At 46.2% G+C, this 27,945-nt stretch overlaps 2 protein-coding genes across 2 annotated transcripts; one reads left to right on the forward strand and one right to left on the reverse strand.

The window, feature by feature from the left end:
• Positions 1-79: 79 nt before the first annotated feature.
• On the reverse strand, positions 80-27,945 carry LOC131673263 (eukaryotic translation initiation factor 5B-like). The gene is made up of 5 exons (XM_058951136.1): positions 27,545-27,945; positions 27,260-27,467; positions 25,974-26,069; positions 11,978-12,139; positions 80-2,147 (listed from the first exon to the last, which is right to left on the reverse strand). The coding sequence occupies exons 1-5, from the start codon at positions 27,577-27,579 to the stop codon at positions 2,040-2,042; spliced, it is 609 nt and encodes a 202-aa protein (XP_058807119.1). The 5' UTR covers positions 27,580-27,945; the 3' UTR covers positions 80-2,039.
• On the forward strand, positions 13,400-14,486 carry LOC131673264 (splicing factor 3B subunit 6-like). The gene is made up of 3 exons (XM_058951137.1): positions 13,400-13,604; positions 13,725-13,843; positions 13,926-14,486. The coding sequence occupies exons 1-3, from the start codon at positions 13,578-13,580 to the stop codon at positions 14,143-14,145; spliced, it is 366 nt and encodes a 121-aa protein (XP_058807120.1). The 5' UTR covers positions 13,400-13,577; the 3' UTR covers positions 14,146-14,486.

A 27,945-nucleotide genomic window follows, 5' to 3' on the forward strand; every position in this document is an offset into this window, starting at 1 on the left:
GAGTAAAACAATGATGATCGATTGGTAATATAGGTGAGGAAAAAAACATAAATGAATTCTTCAATAAACAATGGTTTATTCGTAATAGTCATTTTCAAAAAAACTCTCTTAAGCCATACGTGTAAAAAGTAATGTTTACTTAGAAATGAAAAAAAGAACAAGAAATAGAGTACGAAAAAAAAAGTTGTCGCACACGCCTGTACAATCGACGTGGCGATCTTACGTTATGTAAAGCTTGGTTGTTACACACACATACATAATCTTGCTTTTTAGGTATATCACTTGTTTGACTCTTGCGCGCGCGCGCGCGCTCGCGAGCTTATCGTGCATCCGCTTCCGAACTACACGACGACGTACAGTATATTGGATTATCAAAAATTTCTCGTCGACGAAACTTTGTCTATGCTGTTCAAAGTGAAGCATTAAACTTCGGCAGCACTGATTTCTCATTTTTTTTCGTTCATCTTGTAATTCGGCTTTTATGAAAATGAATTTACGTGGTTCACCTTTTTTTTTATTTTTTTTGTTTTCTTTATATACAAATAATATGATGACTTTTCTTAAAGAACGTTGGAAAATGTGGACGATTGAACGTATAGAAATTTTTCTTTCAGCTCTTAATTGATAGTCGTAAGAAAAATATTTTGGTCTTGATATTGTTTCAAAAAACATTTTTCAAAATTCTTGTTTATTTTCTTGTTTAACCCTTACCGGTAACTTCTTTGTTGCTCATCACATCGTATACAAAGAAATTGTGCCAATCGATGGATTATTAAAATAAAAAATGCATGGAAATAAATCGAGACAGTGATTCATTTCATCTTTGTTAACAAAAGAACAAAAAAACGAACACAAGAAAACTTTTGGAACTCGATCGAATTTCTCCGAGCGATCGACTCTATCCTTCTTCATTTCAAAGAAAAAAAAACAAAAATACACGCGTCACTTTATCTTCGATACAATTTTTCGAAAGATTAACCCAACCCAACCCACGTATATCGAAACGGAAACGAAGAAAGTTTTTCATCTTTCTTACAGCGCAAACTGAAAATGCTATTCCATGAATTTTTTTCTACTTCGGCACTCCTTAGATACATGGGTATATTTAAATTTTAGCCTCTCTACATATGTGAATGTGTGTACGTAATTCCTTTGTCATACAGCACCTACTTAACTAACATGTATAATTCTAATTCTTTTTCGCGAATGCACAAATTTAATGTTTCTCATATCTGTTCTACTTTTTGCTCATTATTATTATTTGTTTCTTTACACGTTTAGATTAATTCTTCGCTTCATTTTTTATATGAGATTATTCGTTACCTTTTTGTTGTTTTTTTGTTTGTGCTACAAGTAATCACATTCATAATGCGTCTGTACAAACTCCGCGTATCTTACGATTTTCTTTCCACTTCATCTTTAAAAAAAACGAATCGTTTTTCATTTTCATTTCTCGTCTGTTGCTTTGTTGAAAAAAACGCTCTCGTTGCGAAATAGTACATTACGATACAAGTGCGTAATGTACTAGCTTCGCTCGGGCGTATACGCCACACGAGACAAGAAACTCTTTCCCGAATATGTGTCGTACCGTATTTTTTGATACGACGTGTGGAAAGTGCGATTTTCAACGCACGTTTTCTGCCGAGCGTGCGGGAAAGACGCACTTTGCGCACGGAGTATCGAAAATGATTGAAAACAACTTATAAATCTGACCAGTTGCTATTTCGGATTTATCTAGATAAAAACTTTATTTAAAAATCATTCTTTAAAAATCATTCTTTAAAAAAACCGTTAAAAAGCAAACGCATACGTAGGAAACAAATCTTCTCTGGAGCTACAAACTACTTGATATCACGTATTATCCACGTGAATTGGCCATTTTATAGCGCACGCATTTATGTATCTAAGTGTATGTGCGGGTGAACGTAAAAACGGATAAATAAGAAAGGTAGGGATAAGGGGGCTGTCTCATGTACAAAAAGTCAATGTGAGCAAACTTGTTGTTTAGCACACTCCAACGCGACAATTACGCGTTGCGATTAGAGAATCTGGAAGAGCTTTTTGAGTTCAACCATTAGCGTCCAGTCGCTCTTCATCAGGTCGTCTCTGAAGTAATCCTTGCAGGCATCTATACTCTGTCGGCTTATCTGTAACAGTTAGAAAGATGAATTCTGCGTTAGTTTGGTTATGCAGAGCGATTAATTCAAAATAATAATTCTGAACGCTTAGAAGGGAAAACGAGTCATGAAAATTCACGCACGAAAGCTCTCACAGAGGAAGTCGAAAAATCCTGTTTACTTAGACGAATGATTTTCAGTAGTAATATTATGATGCTTCGGGATCATCCTAGTGTTCAAATTTTAAACCTCAAGCAAGAAAGTGCGACGTCAGCTACTAATACGACCTCATGAAGCTTCTGACTAATGTAATTTTCAATTAAGTATTACAGGCGCAAGCCTGGCAAAAATACGAACGATTCCCAGAGGAAACGGAAGTAAAAATCACCCAATCAGTCCTTAATTCGTTACCTCAATTAAATAGCTTATACACTGTCAGTATAATACGAATTGCTCGTCGGGCAAGATCAAAGATCAGGCTTATTTTCCTTCATCATTGGCATGAAAATAAAGGGGCAGCCGATTGTTCGGCATTAAAAATAGCACGCCAATTACGTTCGCGAGTTTGGACTTTTTATATGTGTACGGTGCAACCCCGTTCGATTAGAGTACGCCGAATGGCCGAAGAAAAGCTACGGAAGTTTTTGGTGCCACCTGGAAATACAATTCCATTAGCGAGTTTACAGTGCACTATCGATGCGTGGGCGTCGGCTCCGCAAGGGAGATGGATGAGAAGGGAAAAAGTAATAAAAAAAAGGTGGTTAAATTAGATCACGGCCGATGTTATATAGAACTTCTAGCCGAAAATAGACGATGACGAGAGGCCTACGCCTTTTACGAGTAACTTTTCCTTCTTTCCTCACATTGCTTATTATTATTTATTAGGGTTTTACTTTTATATGGAGGAGGTTTCGAGAAGAACGGTGACGTGGCTTTTCTTGTCTTTACTGAGAATCTGCCCGTGGCCCTCGATTTGCTGAAAAGTTCTGTGAAGTTTCATAATCGAATATTTTATAGGTTATTTTTTCTTACGGTGCCTATTTCAGAATCAAGCTAAGTAATCTTCAGTGAAATACAGTAAAACGGATAGTTGTACATATGTTGAACGATTCGAGATATCAAGTATTTATTTTGCAACGCTTATGAAGCAAAAATCTAAATTGTATTGGAGTGTATCGCAGATTATGTTATCTAGCGTCAAAAATCAGAAGAAAAATGAAGACGGCCGAGTGAGATCAACATCAGAGTCAGTATTGAATTTGCTTTCAAAGTGCATTTGGCACGTCATTAGAAAAAGAAAAACCAAAACAAAACGAAATAGAAACGAAAAATTATCGCACAAAGTCTTTCGCGCGGAGAAAAACGCGGGCGACGACGGGCGCGCGTAGCAGCGCAGCAGAACGTGCAGAGTTGGTGTCCCATTGAGCTGTTCTCCCCTTCTGAGCGGAAGTGCCGCTTCATTCATGAATCGAGGCCCACAATGGCAGATTGTGCGTGCTTCTCTCTCTCTCTCTCTCTCTCTCTCTCTCTCTCTCTCTCTCTCTCTCTCTCTCTCTCTCTCTCTCTCTCTCTCTTCCTCGGTTGAGCAGCGGACGCGCAGATTTTTACCGTTAGATAAAAAAGAAATAAAATTCAAGCCAACGTGCTTATTTTTTTCCCAGCACCTTTAGCTAATTCCATCCACCTGCACGGCAGCTAATACTTCCGATCCCCGAGGAAATCCGATTACGCCGAAAGGAGTTCTATTTTTTCTTTCTTTTTTATCGTCGGCTCGTGAGAGAAAATTCTCCTCGAGTCCTCTGTCGCTCGCGCGGAGAAAATTCGTTGACGGCTTTTTATAAGGAGCACGCGCTTTGGCTTTCCGCTTGTAGATCTGTCGCGCATTGTTTGCCTCGACCGGGGCGGAGAGGGGAGGGATTTGTGAGGAGGCAAGGGAGACGACGTAACGCGGCGATGATACGTAACGTTGGTTACGGCCTCGCCGAGGACGGATTCTCTCGTGAGAAAGCCTCGTTACAATCCGGTCGGATGAAAACGCTAGCATCCCTCGGGACGAATAGTGCCAAGGGCCCGGCACAAGCGAGATACACGGGGGCGCGCGCGGCATCCCCGTCGCCGAAAAAGCGCGCAACAAAAAGGAGACGTTGAAAGAAGTCGACGTCAGCTGTGTGGGGGCCCTTTAAAGAGGTTTCGGCGGCTGTGCTCGGCCTCGCTCGTGCGGTGGGCACACGTCGAGCGCGTGGAGAGAAAGCAGCAGGCGGCAGCACGGGATAACCGTGGGAATGCGCGCGAGCCACTTCCGGCAATGTGCGCACGCGCCGCGCGTGCATGCACGCTGCAGCTTCCGCCCCGCCCTTCTTTCGCCAAACGCCCTTGTCTTGCGCTGTCGAGGGCCGACTCGCGCGCTCGCGGACTATCGGGCTTTCGGCCATTACCCGCGCGTCGAACAAGCAGCAGAATACATTTTCAGGGAGACGACGGGAGCGCGGTATCGCTTTCAAAGCCAAAAATGGCTGGTTTTTCTGCGGCGAAACGAGAAACTGCGCGAGAGAGCGAGAGGGAAAACCCCTCGACGATAACGAATTTTTGTGCGATGTCCGTCTCTTTTTTTTTTTGCTCTTCACTCGACACCTTGTGTTGTCTGTGAGCCGCATGACTCGAAGGCTCTCCGAAATGTCGGCCTCTTGTATGGGCGTTTTTCCCAGACTGCCGGAGAAAAAGAGACGGAGGATGTGTAGGAGGAAGACGATTTTTGAGTGATCGTTGAACATTTCCTCCTCCTCTGTTCGCGCTCAAGTATTACTTTCGAGTGTCTATACCTGCGTCTTAGAGGGAGAGTGTCATTATACGAGATGTGGGATAAGGCAATTTTTAGTTTTCAGCTTGTATCTTATTGTGTCTCTGCATATGACAAGTATTGTTTAGAAATTTAAAGATTTTTTTTAAGTTTTTAACATTAGCGTAGGTAAGCAGCGACGAATAAAGATGGGGGTAATCGATATTGAAATGTAATGCAACGGAAACGTATTGTCAGGCTAATCTTGAATCTGAATTTTGCGTCTCTTAACAATAACGCCGGCAAGTCGTCGCGTTGTTAGACGGTAACCGAGTTGCAAGCACGATTTCCGGCGAACCGGCTGAAAGTCCAGAAGTGTGCAATCGGATTTTCAATGTTGCCACACCCCCGCAGAGCCATGGCTCGCGGCAGTGCGTCGACGGCAACGCGGAGCCGAAGCGTGCCGTACAATGAAGGGAGCTGAGGCCTCGGCAGGGAAGCCGGCGCGCTGAGAAAAGAAGCGCGTTATACTCCGCGTCTATTGTCGGCTGCGCGCGCGAGTTCCGGAAAGCCGGAAAGGGAAGCTGCTGGCGCTGCCGCGGCATCCGGCGACCACCTGCCGCTGCGCTTCCGCTCTGTCCTTCGTGGAAACTCTATATAGCCGAAAAACAAAGATGCTGCGCGCCCCTATCTTGCGTATATCCATTATGCAACTCAATATAGCGCGCAGGCCGCGACTATTTTTACCGGCGCGCCACGTCTCGAGGCGCAGCAGCTCGTTTTCAGGCCGGATCCGGATGACTTTTGTTATCGTAAATATTTGTGCTGCTGCGATTGTTCGTCGCTCCTTTGGCGCGGGACAGGCTTTCTTCTCCTCGCGTTTCCAGCTTTCGTGTGTTGCGATATTACTCGGAGTGGCTGCGGGGCCACATTCCGACCAAACGTCCCGTGAAATTCTATCAATGAGATTCCGATCGACCAGGATAGTCGCCTCGAACTACGATGCATCGTAAAAGCCTATCGAACGAAACTGACGAACAATTATGCAAAATTACCGAACGTCTCTTTTGAGCTTCGATAATATGCGTATTACATATTCTACTCCGTAGAACGATAGAGATGTAAGCGGGTCTTTTAAGTGGGTCGAAGCCGTCAAGAGACAGTGCGGTCGTCGCACGCCTGAGGCTTTCAACACTCAATCGTTTCACAAATGCTTAAGCGTTTCAAAGACATTATCAACGATGTACTGTAGTCTAACGTAATGATTGCACTGTGCCTCTAACGTTGATAACTGACATTGAAAGTATCTTGATTATTAAATAGACGACCGACAAGATAAGCTTTCGTTTACACGTGCATCTTCGTCAATCCATAAAGCACGCTATCTATTTTTATTGAAATTGCTCTGTCGGAATTGAATCCCACAAACGATACAACGCCACGCTTGAAACTTTACTGACTCAACCGTTGGATATCACGTAAAAGCCAGTCGCAACATTAGCAGGTCTGTGCAAAACGGCGATGCAGCGTCCGTGCAAATATCCGACTTGAGTTGTGCTGCTGCTGTTGGCCAACGATGAATTGGCTTGCGCGTGCCGCGACGCCGTGTGTTCGGGTGGCACAATAATAAATGCAATTTTGCAATCCGACTGCTCGTACAAATGAACGAGCGGCAAGAAGCAAATGAGAAGAGGGAAGGCGCGCGCGCGCACGCGAGACGTACGTCCAGCGATTCATCAGGCAAGCTTCGCGCGAGCTACTCCCACGCTGCCGAGCGAGTCGCCGGAGAAATGAAAAAAAGGAAGTCTCGCTTGCGCTCGCCTCGCGCCAGAGCCCAATTCAATTGCGTCGCGGGCGTTCCACGTGCGACAATAGCTCCTCTCTCGATCGCAGCCACTTTCCACAAACAGACGCTTAATTTCGGCGCGGCTGAGGGTGAATTGCGATTTGTACACAAGACGAATCAGCCGAACGAGATTCGTCCACATTCTTCCGAAAACAAAAAGGAACGAAAAAAATAAGAAAGAAAATAAATAAAACAAGGGAGCCACCCCCGCACGCTCGCGCTAGAGCCTTGGAAGCTTGCACACGTACGAGAGCCGAAGCGAAGCTTTTTTTTTATTTCAATGGCGCACGTGTAGCCTTCGTAAGATCCCCGAGGATCGGAAAAATCTACGTCCTCGGATGCAGTTCGTCCTCGACCCGATTGACGGCGCTTAACCTCATCCGCCCCTTCTGCAGTTCTGCCGGTAACCAGTGGCAACGCAGACGTCAATGGGGAGGATGACCTGATTCTCTTGTACTAACGTGGCGGCGGGGCTGCTAAACTGAATGACTAACGAGGTCCCGCGTGGGTTGCGTATGCGGGCGCGTATAGGTGTGTGTGTGTGTATATAACGCCGCTGCCGCTCTAAATGGGGAAATTCGGAAAGAAAATTTTATCCTCGTAAGGGAATCTGGATATTCTTTGTTTTCGGATCCCATGCTCCTGATTGGTCAGCCGCCAGATAATGAAAATATTTAACGCGCGCATAATTTTTCGCAGATATTACGGCACACCAGGCAATCTAATGCATAAGAAAAAAAGCTCATCAAATTCCAATTTTACAGCGCTCGATCTATTTATCATTAGTGTTTCCTCGACATAATTTATTGCAGTTCTGGCCTCTGAAAGCTCGGCACTTCCTGTATATTACAGCGTCGCGCGTCGATAAGGAATCCCGATAAAGCCTCGACACGGTATCGGTGTATTTAACCAAATAAAACGTTGTCGATAAAAGCCAGCGAGAGTCGAAAAATCACAGGCATTCAATTAAGGAGAGCACGGCTGCGATCAATCATCATCCCTCACGAGAGTAGGAGAAAGAAAAAAGGCAGCGGGGCTCGGCGCCATCAATCTTCTTGTTTTTTCTTTTTTCTGCACTCTCGCAAACAAAAATCTCATTATAAAAGCCCGAGGAAGTCGCGGACGGAAGCAGCGGGCGTCGAACTCGCGAGCCGCACGAGAAGTCCGTGAATGGGCTGCGCGCTTGCCCTCGTTTTCCATTCAGCAGCAGCAGCAGGCACGCCAGCGAATCGATACTATATAACTCGCGTACGCGAGTGAATGGAAGCAACGTCGTGTCGTCTCTCTCTCTCTCTCTCTCTTTTCAACTAGAAATATCACAAGAGATTCTGCTCGCAAATGAAAAAATAGGTAAATCAATGTATCCCTCGTCAATTTGAAAACTGCATTCCCCGACAGAACGCAAAAGAAAAAAAAAACATCCAATCTAACATCATTATTCTACAGTAAGGGGAAAAAAGCAAATTCTTAACGACGTACGAACAGGCCAGTACGTACAGTGTAGGTGGTTCCCGCGAAACTGGTGCCGCTTATCTCTCTCTCTCTTTCTCTCTCTTCGCCACATCGACTCTTATCGTTTCTCGCGCCCACGCGATGCGCGTCAATGGGGCGCGCGGACCTTATTTTCTCTCTCTTTTTTTTCTTTCGCCCGAAGACTGGTTCTCCGACCTTGCAAGATTGAGATTTCCGGACTTTTATTGCGTCCTTTTTTTTTCCTTTCAATTTGGCACCTGCGGAGGAGGACGCGCGCGGCTGTATGCTTTTTCCACTTTCAAAACAACGGCCAGAGTTGCGACATTTGGTCAACGCTCGACGGGATGCGCGCGCGTGTGCTTTGAAACAGCACGTGCTCGACAGCTCGAAACCTGGTTTTCAGCGGCTTTCTCTACCGACATGTGCACGCGGCACGAGGAGATTGTTGGGCAATGGAGATCGATTCGTAAGGTCGCGCGGTTCAATTTGATGATCGGGCGAGCATGTAGAGCCGCGAGCAAAACAAAAAAAAAGGAAAAAGTATTTACTGGCGCAAGTATTTATTATGCATCGAGTAGTTCCGAAGGCGAAACAAAAAGAGGCTAAAAGCATACACGAGGCTATTGGCATGCAAGATAGCCTGGCGTTGGTTGTGCAGCTAAGCCGATCGTTTACTCCATGCCGATGAATGGCGCGGACGAACTTACGCAATTCTCTCCACCTCGCTTTTCTCCTCAGCGCGATCGGCCGACGTTGTTCAATGGAACCTACATGCAATTCAATTGAATTGAGACGTTTGGTAATGCACGCTTGATCGATGATTTGGCTCTACACGGAGTGGGTCTCTCTCTCGTTTCAGCTGTAATAGAAATCAAGTCACTGGACACTGCGTTCACTTGTCACTTTTGCCCCTTTCGTCTCTTACTCGATTTCTCTAGCGAAACACCCGTTCCCCACTACGCTTTTCGACAGACTTCTGTTTCTCGTTTTACGAGGAGGGGCTCTCTCTCACTCTCTCTCTTCTTCTCTCCTTTTGGATATTGTTTTTCTCACTTGCACGCGACGACGAAGCATGAGAGAGAGAGAGGGAAAAGCTTTGTCGTCGATCGTCGTTACTCGATCGTCTGTGCGCGGAATCGAATTTCGAGGCCGAGCCGCGGCGCAGCGATGTGCTATAACGCCTTTTCAATTTGCAATTGTCGACTCTCTTTCAGTCGTGTGGTACGAAATTGGCATGCGCAGTGTTACTAACCAAACTGCTGCGATGAATAGCAATCGTGACTGCTTGCCACGAGTTCACCTGTAGGCTCAAAGCAGAGTTGTCGATTCAAATGAACATTTTTCTAAGCTAATTGCTCGCAGATAGACTGTCGCTTGGAATCTAGTTTACTATTATCTCTACAAATAAACGTCCAAGTACGTCTTCGCTGAAATTCTAGTTTAGTCGTATGTATGTAAAGCTTGTGTGCATCTACGGGCCTTCATTGGTAATTGCGCGATCGATAGCTCGAAGAATCATTGACACAATTAAACATACTTTACAAATCAGATTAAATCATTTTCAAAGTGTCCCCTCAACAGTCTCAGTTGTTGTCCAAAGTAAACATCAAACTTCTCTTTCAGTTGAGAAAAAAAACTGTCCGTCCGAGGATTGAGAGAAAAAGAAGAATAAGAAGACGAGAAGGAGTATAGCATTAACGCAAACAAGGACATTTTTCATTCTTTATGAAGGCGTGTTTTCTCTCTTTCTCTCTCGCAGCATCTTACCTAACATCGTTGGAGAATCGCACAGTCGAAGAAGAAGAAAAAGAGAAATAAAAAGAAGAACTCGTAAAAAGTTAATTCCATCCTGGCAGCTTAATTACTTCCGTTCGGACCCGGTCTACGGGCCTCTCTCTCTCTCTCTCTCTCTCTCTCTCTCTCTCTCTCTCTCTCTCTCTCTCTCTCTCTCCTCTCTCTCTCTCTCTCTCTCTCTCTCTCTCTCTCTCTCTCTCTCTCTCTCTCTCTCTCTCTCTCTCTCTCTCTCTCTCTCTCTCTCTCTCACTCACTCACTCACTCACTATCTCTTAAAACGAGACAATTTTAGGGTGAACGAGCGACGGACGAGAAGAAGCAATACAGAAAATAACCAAGTGTGTAGTATGCCGTATCGTGAAATTGGCGGAGCAAACAACATCGACGCGTGTTTCAGCAACGGAACAGCCGAGAAAATCTCTTTCCTTTGAATGAAGAAAATCAACGCTGAAGGTCAGGCGTAGCGAGTGAAAAGAAAGAGGCAGCGAGGAAAATTTGTTGCTTGGCCGGCTTCGAGAGCAGGGATATAAATCGACGGCTTGATGGTTTCGGCTGTTAAACCTAATAACACATGGCGCGAGGCAGAAAAAAAAATAAAAAGAAGCACTGCCTCGGCGAGCGCTTAATAACAGTGATTTTGTCATTGGACGCGGCGTTTTCTGGCGCGTGGAAACGCTTCTCCGCAGGGGCTCCGGGCGCGTAACGAAACGCCGTCGACTCCGCGAAGCTACAAGGATAGCCGAACGCCCGCTCGTTTGCATACATCAGCGCCGCGGCGAGCCGAGGGAACGGTGGCGTAACGCGAGGGCTGGGAAGCGTGCCGTTCGGCGAACGGATCGGCTGGAAATCCGCGACGATCGGGAAACGGATTGACCCGCCTCGATATTTGCCCTCGACGCGCGCACGATCGCACTTGTCTCTTTCGCGTCGAGCGTTCCCGCGATTCGTGGCTTTCGAAAGCACAAATCGATCCCGTGAGAGCATAACCCCAACGCTGTCTTAAAATGCAGGCCGCGCACGCGCGCGCAACTCGACGAGAGAGAGAGAGAGAGAGAGAGAGAGAGAGAGACCGAGGAAAAAACAAGCAATTCCGTCAAGTATTCAACTCGCACATTTCCTACAAGTACGCGCACGAAGCGAAGTGTAAGAGATGGCCGTTGTATAATTGAATCGAAAAAGTTCAGCTCGCGTCGCTTCCGTTATCACGCCGATACGTGGCACCAATGACGATGCGCTGGCGAGGCTGCCTCGCTGTGTGCATGCACCGTTATAGGATAAGCTGTTGCTGCCGCCGATGCCCCGCTAACGCGCCCGTTAAACATGCCAGAACGTCATTAGACTAACGACGTATCGTGTGAAACAATCTCATTCTTCTCCTCGGCACTCGGGACATTTCTGGACTTTTGATGATTTCCGAATGAACACGTGCGCTATCGTTGAGGTAAAATCGCCTTTATAAAGTACGACGCTGAATGGATTGGTTCAAGGGTAAACAAATTAATTCAGAAAAGAAAAGGACGAAAAATCAAGCCGAATTAACGTATCAGATGAATGATAATTGGCAGCGATGACGTTGATGTGACTCGGTGCGACGGCGATGACGATGACGAGCATGGCAAAAATGCGCAGGAGTGACAAATTTTTGTTAAAGTGGGCTGATTCACGGGTCGCAAGAGGAAGCCTCGTGGACGAAAGTGGTCTAGGAATCGACGAGCGAAAAGAGCGGACGAAGCGCGCGCGAAGGGAAGACGCCGAAGTTCGGAGCGCGTATCTGCAAGTCCTTGCGAGGCGAGTTTTTCGCGAACTGCAAAAAACCGGTTCGCTCGCACTTGCCTCATTTGCGCAGGTGTGCGCGCACGCGAAGGTCGAGTTCATCGGGAGGGGCGAGAAAAGTTGTACCGCGGATGAAAAAAAAAAAAGAAATGCAAGGAAGGAGAAGAAAGAGGGAAAAAAAAGGAGCGAGGCTCGTACCTTGCTGACAAGCATATCCTTCTCGTCGAAATGTCGCCCGTACATCTTGGGCGCCTCGCCGGGTATCGGCTCGATCTTGATGCAAACCTCTTGGCCCTTGCGCGCCTGCTCCACTTGCTTGTGGTTGCATTCGATGCTCGTCACCAGCCCGAGATCGACGAACTGTAACAAACAAACATGACGAGCTTTAGATCGCTGGCAGAGGAGGACTCGCAGGACAGCCAATGTATCTCCGTGTGCGCGCGACGTAGGCGTCGCTCCGGAGAATGACCGTGGGCTGCCCATTCAAAAGCGACTCGGCGTCCCTCCTTTCTGCCCACGTGCTTCTGCTGCCTTGTACATCCTTGTGCTTTCTCTCTCTCTCTCTCTCTCTTCTCGCGGACAAGCCTCCTCTTGTCGCTTCTTTTTCCCGACAATTGGATCGAGCCCGTGCATTTCTGCTTCATTGTGGAAGCAAATTTTCCGCGATAGAACACGGCCAGACAGGAAGGAGGCCGAAAAAAAAAATTCGAATACGATACGAGTTCCCAACGGATATACGTTTTAATTGAACAAGCAAAAAGTAAATGGACTTTTCGATAATACAGTTAGATCTGAGGCTAGTCGCCGGCTCATTTTAGCCGAGCATTTATTCTGCAGCAGCGGCGCTGATTCACATGGCAAACTAGCTTATCGTTCTCGCGTCTCGGCCTACGAGTACTCGTTTCGAGCCACGTCCAAGTGAGGTTTTCGCCCAACTATCGGGGCCGAAAACAAAGCTCGCCAGCGGCTTCTATCTCTCGCAAATATTTACGAGTCTCGTTGTCGTTGAACAAAGGCCCGCACTCGAGTTAATCCCCTTTCGACCTTTAATTACTCATAGTCGCAGCACAGTTCCTGCGGCACGAGCGCGAGCGACGCAATCTTTTCCGCCCGCGCGGACGCGGATAACGAATTCGCGCGCCCACGAGGGATGAATAATTCCCAGGGCGGGAATGCGCCGCAACCCACACTTGGACGATAGCGAGGCAGAGGAGTAGGAGGAGAAGGCTGCCGATCGCAAGAGCGAGCTGCCTCGCGGACATTTAGCTCGCTTGTTCTGGCTCGACAGCAATGCTGGCTGCTTTTGTGGAAAATTTTCTACGATAGACGATGTAGATGCGATGACTTCGCGCACTGATAAAACTCGAAGGAGAAACGCACGATAAACGAAACGTGCTTGACGCCAAGGTTCTGTGAAGATTCAAATTCTGGAATAATTGTATTATACCAATCGTTAATCCCATTATGTGCGATCCCTACGAAACTTGCAGCGGCAAGTGACAAAGCTACTTAGAAGCGCATAAGACGGCCAGATTTGTGCTGCAGTCGACGGATCATCTCTAATTAGCTTAGAACTTATCACCCAAATTTTGAGCGATGGGAATGACGGGCAAACCAGCACTTAAGCGCTCCGGAACGCTTAAGGAATGCCGGATCAGTTCGCATCCGAACTGCTTGGGTAAGCCGCATCTGGGCGAGCTAAACCTCGGGATTGTCGGTGTTTTCGGTGATCGTTGTCTGGCTTGTCAGTGTTGACAGCGCTTTTGTCGATAGCTGAGCTTGGAACGAGATCACGACAATGGCTACAGCACGACGCCGTTCGCATGTCAGTATTCTCGATGCAGCAGTAATTACTTTACTTGGAAATCATTGAAATTCTACGACTATTAAACTATTAAACTATTAAGCAAAGAACATTTCGGTTGAAACTTTCCAATACTTTCAGGCAAGGTTGCAGTTGCAAGTTAACAGGACGTTATATGTGAGGAATCTACCTTGCAACATAACGGAAAATGAAATCTATACTATCTTTGGCAAACACGGCTCGATAGACTCTATCAGATTGTAAGCACACAATTATCAAATTATACTTGGTCCGTGCGCTAAAGAAACGTTTTATTAACGGACGTTGTTTTAAAACTTTCAGGGGCCGAACATCCGAGTCTATCGGCACAGCCTTCGTTGTTTACGAAGACGTGTTCCATGCGCAAAATGCTTATGACTGCTTGAAAGGCGTCAGAGTTAGTGGTCAATATCTGGTGATCTTCTACTATCGCTACAATGCTTCTACTCAACGTCACGATGTTGGTAGATTGAAGAAGAAGATAGACAAGATTGGAAAGGTCAGGCTTGATCTTGAGCGATGATCGAAGACAATTTCTATTTTTTCGTACTTAATTATTATCATTTAAAAAGTCTAAATGTGTGAAGGAACCAAGAAACATTAGGGCAAATTGCCTTATATCACTTCGTTTCAAATCATGGCGAGTACTAACCGACAGAAGAATATTATTTGTTTAAAGTAATATTAGTTTGCCTACTTTTTAAAGTGTCTCGAAAACTGTTTTAATTGCTTTTATTTACAAGCAATTTAAGCAATGAGTCATCCGTTTTTGAAAAAATTGAAAAGAGAAATTTTTTCTACTCTACATTCCTTATATTTGTAGGAATTTAAATGTCTAAATATAGATTAAGTCTTTTTCTTTTATAGCTGCTTACTTTTGACATACGTTACCCAATTACTCTCGTCCTTTTAGCGGAGTTTTTAAGCTCTTGAATGACAATTTTCGCATACAAAATTACGGCTATCGAGCCTTTTACAGTTAATCGAATGGTCGTGCTATTTATTAATTATAAAAACCAACATTGGGCGAATTTCAATCAATAACGATTACATCTGGAAATCCACCCACAGCTTCTGCCGTGATCTGGAAAATCTCGGTGTCCCCGCGCGCTTCAGTACGAAAATGGAGAAATCCAGCGTCTATATTCGCTTCGCTGTATATAACCTCGAGAATTTATAAGGCGAGGTCTGCTCTCGCACCTGACCTCCTCTTACTCGCGAGTGCGTATAAATAATTTATGCGAGAGAGCGAGCATTGGAAATTAGACCGGAAGCTTATTAGCCAGTCGTGAGTGTCAATTATAGTTATCGTTCCCTATATACCAGGCCGTATCGATGTACATTTTTAACAATTGATGGATAGCTTCTTACCGATTCATGGAAAATCAAATGAAGTGTATAACAAGCAACGCTGATATATCCGATCTTGGATCGCAGGATATCGCTGAAATAGATCTTTCATGCTGAAAAAGTACATTACGTACTAATTTGGATTATAGATGCCTTAATATCCTATTAAAATTATACTGCCGCTCACGGCTCATAATTCTAGATTATTATTTATCCGAACCCTTCAAACTTTCTCTCGATGGGCAAAACAATGCGATTATTATCCCCCCCCCCCTGTAAGCGTCGAGTATATAATTGAAATGACATATCGAGAACAAACAATGGTATATGATTTGAAGTAGGAGTAGCTAATGAGCGAAACGTACGAACGTAGGTGTTTTCCAAGCCAAAAATTCCAATTTATATATCGAAAATAATACGATTCAATGGACAATGGCCGAAACCCACGTAATATTTTCTGTCAGGTCGTGCTTGCCTTTTTTTACGTCCCTTCTTTCACCTGTCTCTTTATGCTGCCTGCTCGCTTCTTCTTTTTCTCGAACAGGGGAAGACTACGAGGTATATGCTTGGTTCGTTTGCATTCGAGAGGTGAATGGATTCGATTTACTTCTAATGGAGGGGAGAGACGAGAGGGGGGACTTTATAATTGATAACCGCATGAATGGCTTGACTTGACAAACTTGAATACGTCGCTTCTCCTTCGTTTCCTTTTTTTCTTCTTAGAGGAGCGAGGGGGTATAACGTGTTCTCGTTCGAATAATGCCAGTGTTATTGATTGCCGAGCTTTGCTCTTTTTTTTGCTGAAAGTTTATCGTTTTGCAGGTGCTCTTTATTTATAGAAAAGCGACAACATTGCCGAAGAAGAAGTGACACTTCACAGCGTACATACCGGTAAAAAAAAAGAAAAAAAATTTAAGTTTTTCCGTTGTCGATTAATAATCGCTCTCTGCTTGCTTGCGTCTTTCTCCAATGCACTGCTGCCGGCCATTACCATACACAGCAGCATGCAGGTGCGCTTCTGCAACTTCTTTTTTTATTCTCCCGTATAACCAAGAGAGAGAGAGAGAGAGAGAGAGAGAGAGCACCTGGCCGCGAGAAGAACCTGCATCCGAGAAAGAGAGAGAGAGAGAGAGAGAGGGCTCCATTCATAAATTTCGTCCAAGAGAGAGCGAGAGAGAGAGAGAGAGAAGAGAGGCGGACGCATCCTCCGCGCGCACGACGGATTATTAAAATTGCAAACTAGCCGCTCGCTCGTCTCTTATTTCCATTTTTATCTGGCCTTTTCAGAGCGTCAACACACACACACACACACACACACACACACACACACACACACACACACACACACACACACACACACACACACACACACACACACACACACACACACACACACACACACACACACACACACACACACACACACACACACACACACACACACACACACACACACACACACACACGTACATACGCGCGCGCGCACGGCTCCCTCTTTTGCTCCCTTTCTTTTTTATTTAACTTGGCTACCAGATCGATTTCATTCTGCTCCTTCTTCTGGCTGCATCTTAACGAAGGGCGCCGCTGTTGGGGAGCAGCACAGCTTTGCTTTCAATTTAAATGCCGAAATACGGGCTCCGTCTGCTTTTCGCTTCTTTTTTGCCCCTTTTGCTGCTTAACTGCGCATCTTTCGCTTCTTTCGAAGGATCACTTTTTTTGTCGCGGAGGCTGTTGCCACTGTTGTTGATCAACGACTCACTTGTACGCCTCGGTTGCCCTTAGTTCTATGGCTTTGGAGCCTGGAATTCCGTTGCGAGCGCTGATATTTGCGATGCGATAAGTTCGACAAACGTCCGAAGAATAGCTAGGGATTGCTCCTCGTAGATCCGACTCGCGGGTTCGAACAGACCGTCGATCGTAGCCGAACTCAACGCCATTCCCCTTCGAAATCATTCTCGGCGATCCCAAGAAAATTCGCAAATTAGAAAAAAAAATATAAAGAAAAATCCTCATTCTCGATATCGTGCGCGTGCCAATCGTGGAATTACAACAGCAGGGAGTTTTCGAGAATGGAAGCTAGAAAAGAGATCACGTAGTCGACTGCACGAGAAAGGGAAGAGTAAGAAGAAGAGAAGGCGTGGGCTGAAAGAGAAAGAGAGAGAGAGAGAGAGACTGGCTTAATTTATTTCTTCCTAAACGCCCGCAGCGTGCATGCACCACGTGGGCCGATGATACGACTTTTGCCGAGCCCCTCTCGAGAAGAAGAAGAAATCACGCGAAATACGGGAATCTCACCGTATCGCGCGTCTTTTTTCCGTTTCGGAGAAAGCGCGGAGGAGGCGAAGTCGAGGCTGTTACGATCCGCTTGACTGTTTCGCTTTTCAATGGACAATCAAACGTATCGTCCAAGTGTTTCGCGCTCTCTGAAATTCACAAATTAACACGCTCCAACCTCGCGGTTACGCGAGAGAGGGAGAGAGAGAGAGATAGACGGGGGGTCGCATAAACGTGCGAAACAGTGGCAGCTGTGCAAACGTGACTCTCGGCCTTTCTCTCTCGTCATAATAAGAAATCTGGAATCAATGCGAGCCATTGTGGTGCGCGAGAATCGGCGCTGTTTTAAAAGAGCAGCGCGGCCGGAGCCAAACAAGCGATTATAACGATGACACCGAGTTGGCCGCCGTCCACCGGAATTTTCTCCCTCCCCCCTCCCTGCCCCGACGACAAAAACTCGACTGTCCGCGTGACAATGCGCGAAACGGTCTGGTAGGCGACGATCGCGCGATGCAGGCGCGGAGGTGGACGCACCCGAGGACTCTGACGTCGACGGCCGGCTTCTTTTCTCGGCGCGCGAGCCAGCCAAGTGTCGCGAGGCGCAGCAGCGGTTCTCGGAAGCAGGCGCAGCATCGCTCGGTGGGCTCGGGGGGCCGAAACAGGTGGATTAAAATGCGGTGGCCTCTGCCGAGCGACGGCGGCGAGTGCGCCGTAGAATGAGGAACGACTATTTTCGAAAACAGCTATAATGACGATCGGAAGTAGGCATACAAACGAAAACATCGAATAAATCACTGCGCGCGGATAAATTTTCGTCGTCTATTAGCGCGCCTGCGTGGAAGATGAAAAACGGGCTTGATTTACGATGCCTCGCAGAGAATTACAATTGTTAATTCGCCTTTTTGCTCGGCATTACATTTGCATTCTCGCTGAGAGTGATAAATATTTTTTCGGCATTCCGCGAGGTATGAAAGCACGATTATAGATAGAAATCAATTTAGCGGCTCTTCGGGTTACTCGGCCGAGCGGCGGGATGCGTTTGGGCTCTCAACGAGCACGAGGTCACTTCCGAGCAGGCTGCTACGGAAAGCAAGGAGATCCGAAAAGCAGGCAGAACAGAATGCGGATCCGGAAGCACGTGGAAAAATACGGTCCTGCGGCGAGATGAAAAATTCGTGCGTCACTGGGCGGCAGCAGGAAGGAAACCCGAATCTACGTCCGGAAGAAGAGACAAAAGAATAGATTTTCTCAGCCTAAATAGTTGTTGTCGTCGCAGTGTACGTTGAATCGTTTTCTCATGAATGGGCCTATGTTTAGTCAATGGCTGTGGCTGTTGCTGCTGTTGCTGCTGCTGCTGCTGCTGCTGCTGCTGCTGCTGCTGCTGCGAGTTTTGGCGGGCGTAGTCGCGGCAGCGCAAGAGACGGGAAACCGGAAGTCTATTTTCGTAGTCATCACCGATTTAGAATGCTTTATAGTTCATAGCACTGCCGCGTTCGTGCATTTAGCTGCGCGCTCCTGGCGGCGCGCAGCCTTTATTATTATGTTTTCCGCGATCGATACGACACCTGCGCGCGCGGCGTCATCGCCGCCTGCCAATGTTGCAGCGCTTATCGAGTGACGCGACCACGATGAAGTCACGAGTATATAATCTCGCGTGACTAAATGCTGCATTCCGAATGGCTTTGGCGACCGAAAAAAACCGCCCAAACTCATTCAGCAGCAATCGTAATACACTCGGCGAGTGTAAGAGAGGTCAGCTGAGTTTATGCAACGTTACCCCACACACTCACGCGCGCACGCACGCATTGCTAATAATAAAATTAAAAAAAACGCTTGATTGCATCGGCCGCGCGCGCAGCCCAATTAATAACCCGCCAGCATGTGCAATCGCATAGAAAACACGCAATTAGCGGCATCTCGCGAACTTCATCAAAGGAGGAAACTTTATAATAGCTCTCGACAGACAAGGAGAAAGAATGATAAATCGTTCCCTCGAATTCGATAAATATAAAACTGTACACGATAAACAAGATAACAATTGCAACGATGCCGTTGGACGAAGGTTTAGCAGGCACGAACAACTGCTAGGCGACGTCTAATCTTTCTAATCACGCGGACCATTCCAACTGCCGAATGTTGCGACTACTTTGTGAATACGTCGAAACACGACTGTCCCAGTCGGTCCGTTGGACGTACGTGAAAGTGAGTATTACGCGATGTGTCCACGTGAAAAAGAATCGCAGAAACGCGATGTAAAAGTCATCTCATCGCAAAAGCATTCGAAGCGATCAGAGGATGCCCTCAAAGAAAACCATAACTCATACACTTGGCTCTTGGCGATAAACTCTGACTACGTACGACGGCGGGGACGGGGGGTGGCGTATATCGGACGGTGAAGTAGCCGCCGCCATGCTGGCTCGCATCGCGGTCGTTAACGCTGCTTCACACTCACCCACATTGCTCGATTATTAATTTACGAGTGAATCGATCTCCTTCGCGTCTATCGCGTGCGTGTTTTTGCGCGCGTAGATTGACTAATTGACGAGCTGAATACAGCTGAAGCAAATGGTTTTTGTTGCAGCTAGGACAAAAGTTAAGGTTAACTGATTAGTGTTTATCGTCCGGGATAGCGAGTGAAAGTGTCTTGATCGAGGTGAGGAATGATTGCGTGACGAGCGTTCGATGCGAGGTGCTTCGGCTCTACAAATCATTTCGTTTATTTGTCATGGACATCGCACAGTTCTGTTTCTCATGTCCATGTTGAATTTATGTCGCACGAGCTTGTCTTATAATGGATTTCATAATTGCTGTTAGATACCGTGCTGACAATAATTTTAATCATCGGGGTAGATTTTTGGCTATGCCATCTACGTGAAAATACGAGTACAATGAACCTTGTTCCAAACGTAAACCTTGCGAAAAATCATCCGTGTGACCTTGAAAAACTCGGCGATCGTTCCTATACGAAATAAACATCAAGTGTAAAAAGCTCGAATGTGTGACAGCGCAGCTTTTAAAAAAAAGTTGGCGAAAAGTTGGTTCGCAGCATCCGTAGAATAAGTTGAAAAAAGGAGCGCAACGGAGGAAGGGAGGCTCGCAATTTCCGGTTGGAGAGGGGCCCAGGTGCCGATTTGCGGATTCGGGGCCGGAGGAAGCGACGGCAGGATGTGGTCTCTCGTGCAAAGCCGCCGGCAGCAGCTTGGGCTTCCTTCCTGTCGTTTATCACGAGTGGAGCGACACTCTCTCTCTCTCTCTCTCTCTCTCTCTCTCTCGTTCTCTCGCGTAATGATTATTTATTGCCTAGTCACGTCTAAGCATCTGCACGCGTTAGTGTGCTGATTACAAGCAAAGTCTATGAGCCCAGATGGCTTTTTAACACTCCGTTAAACGTGTCTATTTTACAATGTCACGCGCTCGTGATTTTAACGACGACTTGCATCGAATCAGTGCGCTGACAATGGTGGATCGACTGAAGTAAACATCGTCCAGATTTTCCCTCGTTGAGTAGATCTTCGAAATTTACCTTTCCAAATGTAACAATCAAGAAGTTAACTGTTCAAATCAGCTTAGATGTAATCATTGGATATCATACGTCTGTTGCATGCCGAAATGCTTGATGAGATTTCAAAGCGTGTCGGCAATTCTTTTTGATCGCGCCTTGCAAAGAAGAGAAAAAGAAGAAAAAAAGAAAAAAGAAAAAGAAAAAAAAAAAAAAAAAACAAAAAGAGAACCGGTAGCCAAAGAAGAAGAAAAACGGCCGCATCTGCGCATGCGGCTGCGCAATTATATGTAGGCGAGAGTTTTGCGCCCTTCCGGCTCAAGCTAAAACGCTCCTTCCGTTTTTATGCGTACGTACGTGCATACGTAAACGAACGAAGCCACCCCGCGGCGCGGATGACTTCCTTCCGCTTGTACGCACACACAAAACGGAAAAGGGAGGTTTTGTCCGTTATGTACATATCGTTTCTATCAATGAACGCATAACGTTTATTATTTAGGATTGTGCTTTGCATGACTAAACGCCCATAAAAGAAATCTCTCTCCCTCTATATATATATACCTTCCAGATTAGCTACAATCCTTTTTCCTATCCGGCTAAAGAAACATTGTATGACGAATTTCCTTTTCCTGAATTCTCGCTTCCTCCGCGGCTCCCTTTGAAAGAGCAGAAAATGAGGATTTCCCTTTCCTTCCTTTAGAAGGAAAGGGATTACCTTCTGTTTCAGGTCGAAAAATCCTAGCGAAAAAATCCAATGGCGGATTTCGCTATAGAGTTAGCGACGACAAGCCATGCAGTAGCTACAGCAGCGGGGAGAAGAGAAAAAATTACAGGATATCCGGCGCGGCCCCACGTCTCTCTCTCTCTCTCTCTCACTCGGCTCTTTTGCTATCTCGGGATATATAAGGCTATTGCGTAAGTGAGCTCAACTATGCACACCCGTCTAGGCTCTCTTTCACGAGATTTTTCTTTCAATATATAGTTTGCAGACGAAGTTAGGCGCGAGGTCGGCGCGAAAGACGATTATGTTCACAGCTGCCGATGGACAAATGAAAAATAATTAAAATCTGCGCGGAGTGAAGAGATCGCCGAAAGACAGAAGGCTCGTGTGTGCCTATGCGGCACACAAAAAAAAGACGAAGAAGAAAGGGAGCCGCTGATTCTCGCACTCGGTTATTTTTTTTTTTTTTTTTTTCGTTCAATAAGCGCGAGCACGCGCGGAGGAGTTTATTTGTGAAGTAAACAGGCGAAAAGAAAAGGCAGCGCGGAAGTTTATGCCAGGCAGCGGCGGAAAGATCGAGAGAAGAGGGCTGAGAGCCGGAAGTGACGCCAAAGGAGAGCGAGAGAAATTATTCGCGGGATACTTACGTCCTCACGTATCACGGCGTCTTCTCTCGTCTCCGTCGAGAAGAAGACGACTCGCGAAAAAGAAGAAATAGGAATAAAAAAGTCGAAAGCAATTTTTTTTGTTCACTTTACCGTCGCCTACACACGCACATTCGAATTCCTTTTTTACATAACGAACGCACGTTACTGTATTTTTTTTTCTCCGTGGTAGACGTTTTCGCGCTTTCATAATGCAACGCACGTGGGCTAAGTATATGGCTTGGGCGATCGTGCCGTGACATGAGAGATCCGAATGAACGAGCGAGCGCGCGCGCGCGTGTGCCTACCTTTGCATTCATGACGACGAAGACGACGACGACGATGGTGAGGTAGGTGGGTGGCATCTAAAGACCCGCGGAACGTCAACCTACATGCGACGGCACGATTGTTTGTATCCTCGACATACAGACAGAAATTCGTGATATTTTAGTGGAGGACTGAAAACCTTTTGGATTTCGCGACTTCGATACAATTGAATTCCAAACGCTCATTTTTTTAGTTAATCGCAAGATCCCAGTTTGTAACGCCGTATAGTTTCCGTATCGAATTATAGATTCTGCATATTTCCCGTACGTCGTAAATCTCTTTTCGATGTATTTAGTATACAACGAGAAACTAATTTTTGTCCTTTTCGCAACCACCATTTAGTCGCGTAAAACGCGTTGCCTCTAGTCCTCCGCACGCAAAGATTTATCAAATAATTAATTAAAGGCTTAGGAAGAAAAAAACAGTTGCAAAGCATCATTCGCCACGTCTATTCATCATGAGATTTAAATCAATCGGATTGTACATATTCATAGAGAGAGAGAGAGAGAGAGCGAGAGAGAGAGAGTCCATAAGAAATACGTAACGTGCGAGCGATGCATCAATTTTAATCCTCCTCGATATTAAAGAGATTCTTAAAAATCGCAGCCAGTTCTTCCCATAAATCTTGGGGCAATTATACGGCAAATATCGCGCTGCGCGCCGTTTCCAAAACTCTTTCGTTCGACGTCAGTAACAAGAAAGATGGTCATTGCCTCTCTTCTTTTTTTTGGGTGGGGGAATGAGAGGAAGTGGGACTTTTTATGGGTTTTCGTGTTAGAGTCTGTATCGCCCAATCGATCTGATTGTCGAATACATAGCGCACAGATGTGTTTTGACTTTTATTCGAGGATTGACTTAGACTATCGTCGCCACATTGATTGAATCAACATGTCGATGTTATTGATTTTTTTGATCGAAGGAGAACTCAACCGGTTGCTTGGTACCAACAGCCTGAAGCGAGTAAGGAAATTTCCATTTTCAGCTATCCAAAGCACGAATTATGTGTTTTGAATAAAATTGAATAAAGCTGAAATCCGCAGCTCGAATGTTCCGAGCATCGGTTTTCAGTAATCGAACGAGCCTATGGCGCACGCCCTAAACCGAATAGCGTCCATTTACAATCGCGAGAAAAGAAGAAAAAGCCCAAAGGGAAAAAAGCTACGGCCATCGAAGACATCAATCGCATTTAGAGTTGATTAAGCTGTGCTTCCTGTGCTTCCTGTGCTTTCTGTACTGCGGGGACATCGTCCCTGCCGCTCGCGCGCGCGACGTGAATGGGATTTCAAGGGTTCCGGTCTCATTAAGCGCGAGGCTGCGCGCGCACATATACAAGCACGCGCGCGTACCCACGCACACGCGCACACACACACAGTCAACGGTTCGAGTGAGTTATTCTCGGATCGCGATAACGAGAACTTCTCGCCAACGCGCAAACGGACGGACGGAAGACAGAGAGAGAAAGAGACGCCAAGCGGACGACGCACCCGATAACGAATATCGATTTCCTCTTCCTTGCGCCAACAAAGTCGAGCCAGCTCGAGCTGCAGTTTCTGAATAACATCGATGTTTCGGAGAGCATTGTTTTTCCATCATGGAAACAGCTTCTGGATTTTGAAATTGAAACTATTGTCGTTGAAAGCCTTTTGTATTAGCTCATAATGAAGCTTATCAGCGGCCTACAATTCTGTCTTTTGGTTGACCGTCGAAAGGGATATCATTGTAGCGTAAACATCATTGGCATGTTTTTTAACCATTTAGAAAAGCTTACAAATACATCCTTAATAACTCAATGCCATTTTATACGAATGAAGCGAGTCGTTCAAAAGATTCTACAAACTCCAATGAATAGGCAGATTACATCGGACAATAGAAAGCTCTTTTTGCCGCTCTATCGAAAATATGAGGAATCCTTCCCTTTTGCCTAACGCAGAAATAACGAGGTAACGAGCCGAGAGTGTGCTAGAGTGGATTCAGCATTTTTCTCGTCTGGAGGCTTTTCCGCAAATCATCGTCAATCTCATCGTCTTTCTCTCTTAATTAAACCAACTTGAGACTTGAATTTCGTGGAAACATGATAATAGCTGTCATTGTGCTTACGCCAATAACTTTTCTTCCCGAAACGTGGGACGAAATCCTTGTACTATTAGACGTGCTATTCCATCAAATTTGCCTCTACTGCTTGCTTTCTCATTCGATGATTGTTAGTGCAATACGCCACAGATTTGTAGGAGGGCTCCTTCGTTCAGCGGATTATGAGACGTGGATCGAAAGTTTGATGTGAATTGATACTGCGTAGGAGAAGAACTAAAACGACGGATTAAACCTTTCATTTAATTCTTTTTTGAATTTCAATCTACCTTATTTTATCAATGTAGTTTGACCATTTTTTCTCGTCAATTTGAATCCCTCGGCAATGTGCACCTGATTGAAAATTACTAGTCGACAAATCAGTTAGAGGCGACACTAAACGGAACGGTATGTAAAGTTATACGTGTATTCATCGCGTTGTCCGATTTGTTATTTTCAAAATGGGTAAATTTCAAGGCTATACGTTCAATGCTTTCGCATGTGAGTAATCGTACGAATCTGCATGAAAAATTGAGAACGACTTGTAAGCTATTACAATTGGCATTCTAGATATGTAAGAGGAATTTACAGGTACGGCTCAGGCGTTCAAAGTCTGCCAAAAGTGTAACAGTGACGTATTGAAAAATAATCAAATTAATCCCAACGACAACTGGAATTCGCAAGAAAAATTTTTTTTTTTTCGTACGTTTTATCGCTGGATTTCTCAGTAACAGTGGATGTTACACAGAGACCGTTTCATACGCGCACACGCCAACATTTCTAAAAATACGTGAGCGCGTAAACAATTAGTGCGCGAGTATGTATCGAGGCTATCTAAGCCGCATTAACATTCAGCGATCTATTCTCGTTTCCGATTTTACCCATCCGACGAGGAACAAGGAGTCCCCCGCACAAATGATAATGGGGCCGGAGGAACGGCGACGCCTACGAGGGCGAGTTCGTCGCGCAATGGAAGGGAGGGAAGGAAAAAAACTGGATCCTTCGCATACTCCGTATCGAGAGATGGAGATCGGCCAATCAGATAGCACGGCTCTCCAACAGGTTCACCTACACACACTCTCCGCTGGGTTTTCGCGATCTCGCGCGAGCGGAGAGAAAGCGCAGGCATTTTGTCATTTTTCTCGGGGGATGACGGGCGGAAATTGAATCGTTACTCGCAATCGTTGCTTTCGAGTAGCTATGGCTAACCACGCGGAGCTCCGCGCATAAATCTTGCAGAAGGAAGTCGGCTTTCGATATCTCTCTCATCGTATCGGCTCTCGCGCGCCACTTCCTCTTCATCAATATTCAAACGGATTCGAACGAGGACGCCAAGTGACAAATGCACCGCGAGTTGAAAAGGATATCCTTCGGCTTCGTTAATGCGAAGTAAATAATTGAAGAAGGATGCGCCGATAAGCGTAGCGTCGGTTGATTTTTGCCCGGCGCGCCGGGAAACGTCTACTCACCTCTTTGCTGGGCACGACGATTGGCGTTCCCTCCTTGACGATGCCAGCCTCCACCATCACACCCATAACGATCGGATCTCTCGACTTGAAGATGAACTGCAAAAACGACAAGTGGATTATTAATTGATTCCGTTATTCCACATGAAAGTAGACATTCGCGTAGCAGTAACCAGTTTTCCACGTCCCGATGCCATTGCGGAAGGCAAATTAAAATATCGTAGGCGTGTGCACATGTAATGCGCAGTATATGAATTGACACTCAATGCAGCGGAATGCGCGTGCGTTTTATATACAATGTGACGTGCGTCATTGGCGAAAAAGCGCGCTAATCGTTTCCGGTCTCCTTCTTTTTTGCATTTCTTTTTTTTTCTTCTCTCTCTCTCTTTCTTATTGCCAATCAGCTTCTTCTTTTGCTTGAAGTAGAGCCCGGAGGCGCGCGCTCTCTCTCTCTCTCTCTCTCTCTCGACTTCCTGGCAGCCGGCTGCAGCGTTATTTTGCTCTCGTCCTTTTTCTGTCTGTCTGTCTCTCTCTCTCTCTCTCTCTCTCTCTCTCTCTTTCTCTCTCGTTAGCCCCTTCTCTCCTAAAGGCTCTTTCGCACAGCGACGCATCCGGCGATAAATGCTCTCGTTTGTGCTATCTTGTATATATACCGAGCCGTTCGTAAATGCTCCTGCTGACGGTCTTTTAAAAAAATGTTTTGCCCCTACGCTCGAGCTCAATCGTTTATCCTTTACCTTCATCTTCTTTTCTTCTTCTTCTTCTTCTGCTTCTTTTGCTTCTTCTTCTTCTTCTTCTTCTTCTTCCTCTTCTTTTTCTTCTTTTTCTTCTTTTAATTGTGTTTCTGCTGTACGAGGCTCCTTAGCTTTTTTTGCCTTTTGTTGGCTGAGCAACTTGTCAGGTTATAATAACCCATCAAATGTCGGTATACATACAACGTTCAAAGTTTCAAACGTCGATCAAGCTCGGCATTATCGAAAACAAACGGATTCCTCAGTTAGCGAGAGTCGCGAGATCCGCGCGCGAAACATGCAGATCGTGTTAATTGAGCGTGATTGTATTGCGGATTGCCACAGGACGTCGTATATTGTGGCGCGCTCGTATAAAGCTCGCAGCCGCGACAACGATGTTCGAAGGCGCCTACACCGTTACACGAGCGCCGCACACCCTTCCTCCTCCTCCTTTTCGAGCGCGGCGGCATTGTAAATTCTCCGTTCCGCGCCCACGTGGCCGAACAGTGCGACGTAATGTCCTCTCCACCGAGCGATAGAAAGTCGAGGACTCGTTACCTGCGGCAAGACTTTGAGCTTGCAGGGGAAGACGGCGATGTGCTTGAACTCGTCGCGCTTGCGCTGCTTGAGCTGCTCCTTGTACTCGGTGAAGCGGTCGAACAGATGATAAATGATGTCGGCCAGGAAGATCTTCACGCCCAGCGTGTCAGCCAGCTCCTGGGCGTCGCGCTCAATTTTCACGTCGAACGCGAGAATCGTGGCGTACCTGCCGAGCAAACAACATTGGACGAGGACTCTGGGTAGCGCGTGTGCCACCAAGGCTACTACGCCAAGACTACTTACACGACGTCGTGCTCCAACATTATCGACGCCTTCATCACATCCTTCTTGACCACTGGGCCGATGCGTATGCCCGCGTACTGAAAGCAGAAAGAAAAGCCATGAAAATCGACGGCTCCGTTTCTCCGGACGGAGAGGCATCCCTCTAATTTGTATGACTAATGATCGAAGGATGGTTAGCGCAGAGGGAATGGGACGGGAGGGGGTGGCATCTGTGTGGCATTAGCTTGTCAGCCTCGCACGAACGTGCACCCGAACTTCAAAAGGAATGGCGACACGCCCGGCCGCATCCAGACGATGCGACATCCGGGATATGCACGCCAGCGACGATGCTCGGCCCGCGGCTCCTGCGCCGCTGCGCGCCAAACGGTTATTCCTGGAGAGCGCGAGGCGCGCTCCGCTCG

Source organism: Phymastichus coffea, unplaced genomic scaffold (genome assembly GCF_024137745.1).
Source record: "Phymastichus coffea isolate CEN01 unplaced genomic scaffold, Cenicafe_Pcof_1.1 PCOF00171, whole genome shotgun sequence".
Lineage (NCBI taxonomy): Eukaryota > Metazoa > Arthropoda > Insecta > Hymenoptera > Eulophidae > Phymastichus > Phymastichus coffea.

Bases quoted from the DNA above. Each gene is read 5' to 3' on its own strand.
- LOC131673264 (XM_058951137.1), top strand. From the start codon at position 13,578: ATGGCTACAGCACGACGCCGTTCGCAT. The intron at 13,605-13,724 runs GTCAGTATTCTC...CAATACTTTCAG, and splicing joins CAGCACGACGCCGTTCGCAT to GCAAGGTTGCAGTTGCAAGT. The intron at 13,844-13,925 runs GTAAGCACACAA...TAAAACTTTCAG, and splicing joins TCGATAGACTCTATCAGATT to GGGCCGAACATCCGAGTCTA.
- LOC131673263 (XM_058951136.1), bottom strand. From the start codon at position 27,579: ATGAAGGCGTCGATAATGTTGGAGCACGACGTCGT. The intron at 12,140-25,973 runs GTGAGTAGACGT...TGTTTGTTACAG, and splicing joins TCGTCGTGCCCAGCAAAGAG to TTCGTCGATCTCGGGCTGGT. The intron at 2,148-11,977 runs GTACGAGCCTCG...TAACTGTTACAG, and splicing joins AGGATATGCTTGTCAGCAAG to ATAAGCCGACAGAGTATAGA.